General features: G+C 35.6%; 1 protein-coding gene across 1 annotated transcript in view; it reads left to right on the forward strand.

Moving 5' to 3' along the window:
- LTN1 (listerin E3 ubiquitin protein ligase 1) overlaps positions 1–12,488 on the forward strand; it is a 62,937-nt gene that overhangs the window by 44,563 nt on the left and 5,886 nt on the right. The window contains exons 20-26 of the mRNA XM_010338345.2: positions 1,146–1,281; positions 1,481–1,625; positions 3,128–3,341; positions 3,814–4,051; positions 4,705–4,779; positions 6,792–6,978; positions 12,139–12,310. Coding sequence (XP_010336647.2) covers positions 1,146–1,281; positions 1,481–1,625; positions 3,128–3,341; positions 3,814–4,051; positions 4,705–4,779; positions 6,792–6,978; positions 12,139–12,310 — 1,167 coding nt within the window. The remainder of the gene's footprint in view (positions 1–1,145; positions 1,282–1,480; positions 1,626–3,127; positions 3,342–3,813; positions 4,052–4,704; positions 4,780–6,791; positions 6,979–12,138; positions 12,311–12,488) is intronic.

A 12,488-nucleotide genomic window follows, 5' to 3' on the forward strand; every position in this document is an offset into this window, starting at 1 on the left:
TTCATTAACTTAATTATTGCTTGAGAGTAAGAACTGTTTCTAATATATAAGACCATATCTAACAGAAGTAAATTGAATGATAGCTGATTTGTTCTGAGATTATATGGATGAGTGTCGTTAGACAGTGGCTGTTACCATTTTGCAATACAAAAATGCTCTGGCCTTAGGGGAAGACTTACACCAAGAAATACTGCCTAACCATTTTTTATCTGTTGATAGCTTTTTAAAGCTGTGCCTTATTTCTCCCTAATCAACCAAAGATTGAACATATAAAGGCAGAAATAGCTTCTGTTGTATTTAAAACACTGCACTGTCATTTGTTAATTAATAACATTTATGAGCACCAACTACATGATAGTTACTGTTGTAGAGAAGACAAACATAAATAAAGTTGTATCATGTGATAATTGATGTAGCAAGAAGATGATCCGTGTATAGAAGTGGCGAAAGGAAGGAGTTTCCACTCTGCTTTGAGGGTGTCAGTGGTGTTTTCACAAAGAGAAATATTTTTACTGGATGTTGAAGGATAAGTAGTTTTCTATATGGACACAGTTGGGGAAGGGCATTCCAGGTACACAGAACCATACAAGGGTACCGATGGTTCATTTTGGCTGGTATTTAAGATAGAAGGTTCGGGGCAGAGGGTGTTAAGATACACCAGTGGTTGGAGTTTGAGGAATGGTAGCAATTATAAAGAGTGGGTCCTCATCAGAGTTTACCACATATACTAGCTGCTTATTGAGGAATGAATGTATAAATTATGAAACAGGAAGTACTATTTTCCATTTTCTATTTCCAGCTACTCTATAGCTGGAAAGTTTTTTTTAATTTGAACAATGAGTTTACTGAATATGTCCTGCACTTAAGAAACCAAAACAAAAAACAGCATAAGTCAGTTTAAATTACAATATCATTCCCTTAATTTCCCCTCCCCCCAAATTCTCTATTGTGTGCTAGGTGCTAGGTATGGAGACAGGGTCTCTGGCCTTTGGAGCTTATAAGCTCATTTTTTGACTCTTACATAAGAGCCATTTTTAGAGTTCTTAACCTGAGTACTTCTCAAAAAAGTTTTTTACTTCTCAAAGTGGACTTTATTAGTAGCGATATCGTTTTTAAAAATATTAAATTTTCATTTTGAATTTTAGGAGGTTTTGGACATCTTGCCATTTTAAATTCTTGTCTACAGACTAGAAGTATAGATGATGGAGAGCTATTACATGGAATATTAAAGATAATAATATCCTGGAAGAAAGAGCATGAAGATACTTTTCTTTTCAGTTGGTAAGTAATACTTGATGTTTTTCCTTCAGTATACAAATCAGACAAAAATTATATATCTGTGTCACAATATGGTAGAGCAATTATGGTAGACGTTTGAGTCAGTTATTTATAAGTATATAAGATTTAAAGTAGAATATTTTCTAATTGAATGCCAATATAATTATTATTTTGTTGTCATTTGTTCTTATCTTTAACACAGTAATCTGTCAGAAGCGAGTCCAGAGGTACTGGGTGTAAATATAGAAATAATCCGCTTTCTTTCCCTTTTTCTGAAATACTGCTCATCCCCTTTGGCAGAGAGTGAGTGGGACTTCATCATGTGCTCCATGTTGGCTTGGTTGGAGGTAAATTAACCTGATGTGTCATTACCTCTTGCGGGTTTTTGTACATACTTTTGCATCAGAACTATTTACTGATCTCATTCTTTAAGTGATGATTATAATTAGCTCCTTTGCATAATTTAAAACACTTTATAGATGTTCTCCTCACCAACTAGTATTTTACAGACTAGTATAATAATAGATTTTTAATGACTACTAGCATCATTCAGTGACCAAATCTCCTGTTATTAAAATGCCTTCTCCTTTAGCTTATTATAATATTTGCAGCACAGCCCTTTCAGGTTTTATCTTTTAATGACAATTGTTTTGGTCTTTTTTGGTTATAATTAGATTATTTCTAAAATGTACTTTGTGAGTATTGGGAGAGTAATGCATTAAATCTTTTTTTTTTTTTTTTTTTTTTTGAGACGGAGTTTCGCTCTTGTTACCCAGGCTGGAGCGCAATGGTGCGATCTCGGCTCACCGCAACCTCCGCCTCCTGGGTTCAGGCAATTCTCCTGCCTCAGCCTCCTGAGTAGCTGGGATTACAGGCACGTGCCACCACGCCCAGCTAATTTTTTATATTTTTAGTAGAGACGGGGTTTCACCATGTTGACCAGGATGGTCTCGATCTCTCGACCTCGTGATCCACCCGCCTCGGCCTCCCAAAGTGCTGGGATTACAAGCTTGAGCCACCGCGCCCGGCCTAAATCTTAGCAAATTCAGAGGTAGTTAGTGTAATTTTATGACCCAGAGCAGCCAGAGGTATACTACTTGTGGGCTCCAAGGCAGCAAGTCAGTCAGGGTTGAATTGGTCTGAATCTCTGCTTTGCCTGCTATTAGCTATGTGACTTAGAGTTTTAAACTTGAACTATTGAGCCTCAGTTTTCTCTTTCTTTTCTTTTCTTTTTGAGACAGAGTTTCACTCTGTCACTTAGGCTGAAGTGCAGTGGTGTGATCTTGGCTCACTGCAACCTCTGCCTCCTGGGTTCAAGCAATTCTTGTGCCTCAGCTTCCCAAGTAGGATTACAGGTGCCCACCAGCATGCCTGACTAATTTTTATTTTTTTAGTAGAGATGGGGTTTCACCATGTTGGCCAGGCTGGTCTCAAGCTCCTGGCATCATTCACCCACCTCAGCCTCCCAAAGTGCTGGGATTACAGGCATAAGCCACTGCATGTGGCCAATTTTCTTATTTTGAAATAATAACTCACAACTTGTAGGGCTACTGAGAAGATTAGAAATGTGTATTTAATGTATCTGACTTAGTGTTTTCTTCCATAGTTTAGAAATTTAAAAGGGCATTTCAGAATAAATTGTTTATTAATGATTCTAATTCATGGTATTTAATTTTGAAGAAAAAAATTATTTTGATGTAAAATATTTATATTTCTCCTGAGACTACACACGTCAACTGCTTTTCATTTTAAAATTCAAAGAAATGAAAGAGGGGCTTTTCTTTATTGGCTTTATTTGTAGTGTTCTGTTAGAAGTGAGATTACTTATTTCATTTTGATTGCTTTTCAGACAACCAGTGAGAATCAGGCATTGTATTCTGTTCCACTTGTGCAACTGTTTGCCTGTGTCAGCTGTGATTTGGCCTGTGACCTCAGTGCTTTTTTTGATTCCACAACTCTGAATACCATTGGCAGCCTTCCTGTAAATCTGATCAGTGAATGGAAAGAATTTTTTTCCCAAGGCATCCACAGTTTGCTTTTACCTATTTTGGTGACTGTTACAGGCAAGTGAAAAGGGGAATAATAATGAGATTGATTCATTGGAAATGGCTTACTGAAAAATTCAAAACCAAAAGTAAATAATGCTAAGTAGTAAAAGAAAAAGCCAGAAGAGAAAGCCTGGCTTCTCAGAAGCATCATATATGCTTCTACTTTACAGACAAGAGTTGAAAAATGGCAAGGTATCCAATGACTGTTGCAAATTAAAGTAATAATAATTTGGATAACATGAATAGATTATGTGAATAGAACCTCACTATTGACCATTTGCTTTCTTTTTAGAAAAGAATCAGGTAAAAGTCATTAAAATAGTTGAGATTAACTGAAATACATATTCAGTTCATGTTTCTAGTTAAGACTGCTTTATTGTTTATGTCTAGCTTTCATTTCATTTTCTAAAATGACATTTGATTGTGAATCAGTTATGTTATACCAACTTTTTTCTGGGACATGCATGTCTTTCCTTTTTGTCATTAGGAGAAAACAAAGATATGTCTGAAACATCCTTTCAGAATGCAATGCTGAAACCCATGTGTGAAACATTAACGTATATCTCAAAGGAGCAGCTGCTGAGTCACAAACTTCCTGCAAGATTAGTTGCGGACCAAAAAACAAACTTACCAGAGTATCACCAGACTTTGTTAAATACATTGGCCCCATTACTCCTCTTCAGAGCTAGGCCTGTGCAAATTGCCGTTTATCATATGCTATACAAGTAAGAATTCATCCAATTGAATCAGTGTTACAGTGGTCTAAAAAAATAGAATATATGCTTAGGTTTTACTTTTAATTAAAAAGTAAAATTTTTTTAAAAAAGGAGATCTGACTGTTTCACTTGTAGGGACACCCAAGTTGCTTGATCTTCTAGGTTATCATTTTCTGTACACAATTTATATTTATTTATTTATTTATTTATTTGTTTTGTTTTGTTTTGTTTTGTTTTTTTGAGACAGAGTTTCGCTCTTGTTACCCAGGCTGGAGTGCAATGGTGCGATCTCGGCTCACCGCAACCTCTGCCTCCTGGGTTCAGGCAATTCTCCTGCCTCAGCCTCCTGAGTAGCTGGGATTACAGGCACGTGCCACCATGCCCAGCTATTTTTTTGTATTTTTAGTAGAGACGGGGTTTCACCATGTTGACCAGGATGGTCTTGATCTCTTGACCTCGTGATCCACCCACCTCAGCCTCCCAAATTGCTGGGATTACAGGCACAATTTATATTTAAATAGTCCTGGCTATAGTAGTTATTTTGGAGAAAACTCATTCAAACATTTACTCATTATAAAATAAGTATTGACTTTTCTGTTCTTGAACATGACTTAGTAAACAGTTTAATATCACATATTTAAAAATAATGTTCTTATTTCTAGATTGATGCCTGAATTACCACAGTATGATCAGGATAATCTAAAGTCATATGGTGATGAAGAAGAAGAACCAGCCCTGTAAGGTTTTTCTTTTTGGGTCTAGTACTTGCCGAGGTTTTTTTTTTTTTTAAATAATTTGTTTTATTAAATTCTTATAATCCTTCTCACTTATAATGTCTTTAGAGAACCGAAGCAGCTCAAAAGCTGTAAATTAGAGTTATATTCATTCTACAGATAGATCTTTTTAGTTATTTTAAGATATAAATGAAATCTAGATTTCACCCAAAAGATTGTTTCTCTCTCTTAATTATTCTTAAATCGCGTGTTCTATTTGCTACTGCTTAGTAAAACTTTCTTTGGCCATATAATGGCTGTGGAAAGAGTGTATCAGTTCAAATATCTATTGAGCATCCACTTTGTGGATAGTATTAATTCAGTGTTTAGTGAGCACTTTCTTTTTCTTAGGGGATTAATCCTATACAGATGATACCATTTTATAGAAAGTATAGTATATGATAAGTGCAAAAAAAAAAAAAGGATAACTTTTTTCATGTCAGTTAGGCCTATGTAAGATAGCATGTTATGAGGGCACAATTAATGTATATCAGGAAAGGAAGACTTTCATTTGAGGAAGAGGCATTTAAACTGGACCTTTAAGGTTAGGTAGCATTTCTGCAGGACAGGAAACACAATATAAGTTAAGAGAAGATTATGTACAAAGTCACTGAATCATGAGTGTGAGGATGTACTTGGGGAATATTGAGTAGTTACCGCTTAAGGTATACTTTTATTTACACTATCTTTCTTTACTGGAATGTAAATTCTGTGAGGGCAAGAATTTCTGTCTCTTATTTCTGAGAGAGAAATCAGCGGAATGCTATAGGACAGAATGCTTCCTGGCCCATAGCAGATATGAGTAGTATGTTGAATGAAAGAATAAATGAACCAGTGAGTATGGAATAGGCAGGGTATAATGGAAGATAAAGCTGGAAGGGTAAAGAGGCCCGATAATAAATGACCTTAAAAATGACTTTTCTGGGAAGATTTGGGCATTATTTGTTAGGAAATAGGACACCACCAGCTGATTCTGACACCAGTGTGAAACATGAATTGTAAAAAGAAGCAAGCAGAGGTAGAAGTGATTCCAGAAGTTAAATAAGAATGCATGGAGTGCAATGTGAAAAGTGGGGAGATTTCGGAGCTGGTATTTTATAAGATCTGGTGACTATCAGTATGGAATATAGGGGCTTGATATGTGAGATGGAGGTGTTGAAGGAAAAGACCTAAGGGCAGAAGCTTGGAGAAGGCCGGTACTTACGGGCTGGGAGAAGGAAGCCACAAGGGAAGAATGATCATGGAAGTACAAGGAGAGAACCAGGCTAGAGTTTCATAGAGAAGGGAGTTAAGTATTTTACTTTTTAAAAATCTCTTAAGTTCACCTGAAAGTATAAATGAGTAGAATAGTTCAGTAAAGAAGAAAATTAACTTACATTGTTGTGAATTAATCTGAATGATAAGTTTATTTTCTTAAAAAGAGATGCAATCATGAGTTTTTAAATAGGCACATAATTATTTTCTGTGTTTATTATTCTGATTAATAATATGATTGTGATATCTCTTAATAGTGCTAAATAAGTAGATAATATGCAATAAAATAGAAACTAGGATGAAGTGACAAAGTTTGAAGTCTTAATCTTCACTTTATCTTTTATAAAGGATGATGAAAGGCTTGGTAGGATGTAGAATCCCTAACAGTTTCCCCGACTAATGGAGGGACTTTGGAATAATCATTTGGCTTCCCTGGATATGTGTGTGGTTTTTTTTTTTTTTTTTTTTTTTTTACTTATAAAACAGAAAATTGAAATAGATGTTTTCTAAAAATGTCTTTCCTTCAAGTGCTATAGTATGTCTTTTTGATTTTACTGTTATATGAGATTAGAAGTTAAAATTGCATCAATAGAGGGAAATTTATAGAAGGTTTTCAGAAAATAGAGACATTTTTCTAAAATGCTTGAAGTCTACAAATACTGTCAATTTATTAAGGAATGAGTTATAAAGAAAACTTATGGTGTTTAATCATTGATTCTTAGGTCCCCACCAGCAGCACTGATGTCTCTTCTTAGCACTCAAGAGGATTTATTAGAAAATGTTTTGGGGTGTATTCCCGTTGGACAGATAGTTACTATTAAACCACTGAGTGAAGACTTCTGTTATGTTCTGGGATACCTTCTCACTTGGAAATTAATACTAACTTTCTTCAAAGCTGCTTCATCACAGGTAAATAAATATGTGACAACTTTCAGTAGTTCTGTACTAATATGCTTCTCTGACACTGTTCTAAATACCTTTCTTCCCTTCAACTTAATAAAAGGGAAATGCCTTATGTTTTAATCTTATCTTTTTTTTTTTTTTTATTGAGGCAGGGTCTCACCACTCTGTTGTCCATGCTGGAGTGCAGTGGCACGATCTTGGCCCACTGCAACCTCTGCCTCCTGGGCTCAAGCAATCTTCTCACTAAGTAGCTGGGACTACAGGTGTGACCCACCATGCCTGGCTAATTTTTATATTTTGTATAGAGATGTGGTTTCACCGTGTTGCCCAGACTGGTCTCAAATTCCTGAGCTCAAGCAGTCTAACCGCCTTGACCTATAGGCAGGAGCCACTGCGGCCCAACCTAATCTCATTTTATTCAGCTATCTTCAGACAATCTGCTTAATAAGTTTACTCCTGTCCCTTATGCCTCACCCCTCCCAGCAAAAGTACTTACTCTGTCTGATATGTGGCCAGATCAGTTTTTTTCTGACTGAATAGTCACCGGGTTCTTTTATTTCAGGAAATAAGATTTTTTTTTTTCTTTCTTTTGAGACAGAGTCTTACTGTTGCCAGGCGCCAGACTGGAGTGCAGTGGCGCGATATTGGCTCACTGCAACCTCCATCTCCCGGGTTCAAGCAGTTCTCCTGCCTCAGTCTCCTGAGTAGCTGGGAGTACAGGCGTGTGCCACCATGCCCAGCTAATTTTTGTATTTTTAGTAGAGACGGGGTTTCACCATGTTGACCAGGATGGTCTCGATTTCTTGACCTCGTGATCCACCCGCCTCGGCCTCCCAAAGTGCTGGAATTACAGGCATGAGCCACGGTGCCTGGCCAGGAAATAAGGTTTATATAATTTAATTCTGTGCTATCATAGTAATGATTTAAAAAGAATTGGATCTTGTGTTTTTTCTGTTTTTTTGGGGGGTGTCAATTTTTTACTCGGTTGTAGAGATTTCACTTAATACATCATTGGAAATTTACCTTACTTGAAAATTACTGTTTGGAAAAAGATCTGTGAAACATAACCCATGTAATAATTCAAACTGTTATCTAAATGAGGAAAATATCTAAAAATTTGTCCAAATTACTCTAGTAGCCACTAGATGTCTCTGTTGTCTCAAGTTTAGGAAGTAAGACCTTGTCCAAGAAGAAACTGGAAAGATCTCTCTCTAGTTTTTCTTTCTTTTAGAAAGATCCCACTTGAGGATAGCTTGAGTCCAGGAAGCAGAGGTTGCAGTGAGCTGAGATTATGCCACTGCACTCAAACCTGGGTGACAGAGCCATACCCTGTCTCAAAAAGAACAAGAAAGATCCAAATCTCCATCAATCTTTCATTGAATCAATGTAGTAAAATATGTGCCTTCTTTTATAGGTCAATACAAAGAGATGTGGTTTATCACTTAGTGTGATGAAGTATTTATGGCATTCGTTTCCAATGGAACTTTTTCAGAATTTTTAAATTACAATTTATGTTGTTGTTCGTCACCTATACCTTGGTACAAAGATATCGATTTTTGCATCTTTGTATTTGTATATGTAAGGGGAAAAATCAAATCACAGAGGCAGCATTGATCTAGTTATTAAATTGATTAGTTTTCTCTTCAGGACTGTCACTTATTTTTATGACTTAAGCTAGTTTTATTTGCTGATGATATATTTCAAGAGCTCCTTATTGGGCTTTTACATCAATTTCTTAAATTATTGTTAATCTCTAAAAAATTGCAACGGATTGAGGCTTTTGTGTATAAGAGTTTTGTTCTTATTTTATATTCAGAAGTTAGGGAAATGGCCTTGCTTCCCCTTTTCTGTTAAGCTGGGATTGGGTTAGGGTACAGAATTATACGACAGCATTTATGATTATTGAGTCTGAAGCTTGAACTGAGCTATGGGCAGATAAACCAGAATAACCCACTAAATAATACTAATTAGATGAATCCTGAAATAAACAGAATTTTTCTTCAGAAAATTTTAAATGTTCCTAAATCATAGGTTAACTTTTTTTTCTGGAAAAAAAAAAAAAAGCTCCTAGCAAATCAGATTGAACTGAAAAAAAAGTTGTACATATACATGTGTATGTTTTTGTGTCTGTTTTATAAAGCTTTACTGAGATACTGCACATACCATAAAATTTACCCACTTAGCACATAGAATTTGGTGTTTTTGGTATACAGTCATCCTTTGATATCTGCAGGGGATTATTTCCAGGCTCCCCTCCATGTACCCCACCCCAGGGAATACCCAAGTTCCTTATATAAAATGGCATAGTATTTACATCTAACCTATGCACATCCTCCTGTATACTACTTAAAATCATCTCTAGATTAATTATCACTGATACAATGTAAATGCTATTGAAATAGTTGTTATACTGTATTTTAAAAATTTGTAGTGTTTTTATTGTTGTACTGGGTTTTAAAAAATCACCTTTTTGCCCCTCAAGTATTTTCAATCTGCGATTGGCTGAATTTTCAGATGTGAAACCCATGAATATGGAGGGCTGACTGTATTCACAGAGTTGTACAGTTATTACCACTACCTTATTTAAGAGCATTTTCAACATCTCACTGTACTTGATAGCAATCACTTCCCATTTCCTTTCAAACCCCACAGCTCCTGAAAACCATTAAACTGTGTTCTGTCTCTATGCATCTGCTTGTTCTGGACATTTCACATATCTGGTCTTTAGTGTCTGGCTTTTATTTCACTTAGTATATTGTTTTCAATTTTTGTCAAATTGTAGCATTTATCATAAGTATTGTATTTCCTTTTGTGGTGGAATAATACTCTGTTTTATAGATATACCATATTATGTTTATCTGTTTATTAATGGACATTTAGGTTTGTTTCTGTTTTTTGGCTATTGTGAATAAAGCTGATGTGAACATTCATATATAAGCTTTTGTGTTGAAATATGTTTTCATTTCACTTAGGTTGTATATCTTGGAGTGGAATTGTTGGGTCATATATGTGTGTTTCTTAAAGTCCATTGATACTGCTGATTAATTTTTTAAAAATTTCCAACTTTTATTTTGAAAAAAGTTAAACTTACAATGAAATTGGAAGAGTAATTCAATGAAAAGTCACATACTCTTTTAGATCAACACATTTTTAACGTATTGCTACATTTGCACATACTTTCTCTGTATTTACTTTTTTTCTGCTGACCTACTTGAAAGTAAGTTGCAGACATTATGATGCTTTACCAAAAGTATTTAAGCATATATATCCTAAGATCAAGGATATGTTTCTGCATAAGCATAATACAGTTTTTGTACTCAAGAAATTTAATTTTAATGCAATAATACCTAATTGTTATTTAGATACTTTCAGTTGTCCCAGTAATATCTTTATAGTTTTATTTTCTTTTCTATTGAAGATCAATCAAGAATCATGTTTGTATTTGTTTGCCATATTTCTTTAGTTTCTTTAACCTATAATTCCTATACCTTTGTTTTCTTTCTTGTCATTGTTTTGGCCAGCTGCTTTTAGCCTGTCATACAATTTGAATTTGTCTGATTGTTTCCTCATTAGATTCTGGTTAATTTTCAGCAAGAGTACTTACTGCACAAGTTGTTATGTGTTCTCAGTGTCTTATCTCATGAGCCATATAATGTTATTGTGTTATTTTACAGGTTGAGTATCCCTTATCCAAAATGATTGGGACAGTAGTGTTTCTGATTTCAGATTTTTTCAGATTTTGGAAATTTTTGTTACACATACTGGTAGAGCATCCCAGATCCGAAAATCTGAAATGCTCCAGGAGCATTTCCTTTAAACATCATGTTGGTGCTCAACAAGTTTTAGATTATGGAGCATTTGGGATTTTGGATTTTCAGATTTGGGATGTTCATCCTTCATTGGTGATGTTAAGTTTGATGGTAAGGGTACTTTGGTTAACATATTTTAAAAATCAATTCCAAATCCTATGACTTGATCCTTGTATTTAAGTATTCGTAGTGTTCAGAAAATGGTGTATTTTACACAAAGAAAGGATAAATGCTTGAGGTGATGAATACCCTACTTACCCTATTACATATTATATGCCTATAAAATACCTCATATGCCCCATAAATATCTACTGTATACCCACAAAAATTAAAAATACAGAATTTTTTTTTTTTTTTTTTTTGAGACGGAGTTTCGCTCTTGTTACCCAGGCTGGAGTGCAATGGTGCAATCTCGGCTCACCGCAACCTCCGCCTCCTGGGTTCAGGCAATTCTCCTGTCTCAGCCTCCTGAGTAGCTGGGATTACAGGCACACGCCACCATGCCCAGCTAATGTTTTGTATTTTTAGTAGAGACGGGGTTTCACCATGTTGACCAGGATGGTCTTGATCTCTTGACCTCGTGATCCACCCGCCTCGGCCTCCCAAAGTGCTGGGATTACAGGCCTGAGCCACCGTGCCCGGCAAAAAATACAAAATTTTAAAAAAGAAAAAAAGAAAATAGTGTCTTTGTACTATGAGGAGATATGTGATATAGTGGAAGAAATCGTTTTAAAACCAATACAGATACCAAAGAACTGCAAAGTGAATGTGAAAAATGCAAGCTGTGCTATTGAAGGAGAGCAGGAGTTGTAAAGCACAGATCTCACGTAGGTACCTGTCATGCTTCCAGTAGCGGCTCATTTTTCTGTTTTTAAAAGAGAAACCAGAAATCTGTATTTTTATGTGAAATTTCCTGACTGAAAAAACAAGTCTGAGAAGACCCCCCAAGACCTTTTGGACTACTAGTTTGTGCTCTCTGTCTTAAAGGGTCATCGGAGTTTTTGATACAGGGTGAGATCAGCCACAAAGATGGGATTAGTTTTAAATAGAAATTCGAAAGGTTAAGGACAATGGTGTGGAAGGAATGTGTGGAAGACTTGGGAGGAGAGTGAGCGAGCCATCTGTGGGAATGGTGAATAGATTTTCTTGTCTAAGGTACTTTAAACCAAGGTGAGTGTATTGTAATACAGGGAGACAATTTGAGAAAGGTATTAGAAACATATGTTATAATAATGAGGGAATAGAGAGAATGTCTGCTAGTTTATAAGGAAAGGAAATTTGTTATACTTTGATTTGTTCTTTATGCCAATTGTCTTGGTGTATTTGGTTTACTAACAGATTCATTGCTCTCCACTAGCTTCGGGCTCTGTATTCAATGTATCTTCGGAAAACAAAGAGTTTGAATAAATTGCTCTATCACCTGTTCAGGCTCATGCCCGAAAATCCAACCTATGGAGAGACAGCAATTGAGGTCCCAAATAAGGACCCTAAAACATTCTTTACCGAGGAGCTGCAGCTGAGTATTAGAGGTTAGTAAGATACGTGTTTATGTTTTTTATTGGACGCTAGATTCAGACTAGGTTGAATTAAACTTTTCCCTGGGAATGTGGAGAATCCTGGCTATGAGAGTGTTGAAATACATTATTTTCCATATTGTTCTAAATAGGACAAATAATTAGATTTTACCTGTAAGACTATGAGGACACT

Source organism: Saimiri boliviensis, chromosome 18, assembly GCF_048565385.1.
Source record: "Saimiri boliviensis isolate mSaiBol1 chromosome 18, mSaiBol1.pri, whole genome shotgun sequence".
NCBI lineage: Eukaryota > Metazoa > Chordata > Mammalia > Primates > Cebidae > Saimiri > Saimiri boliviensis.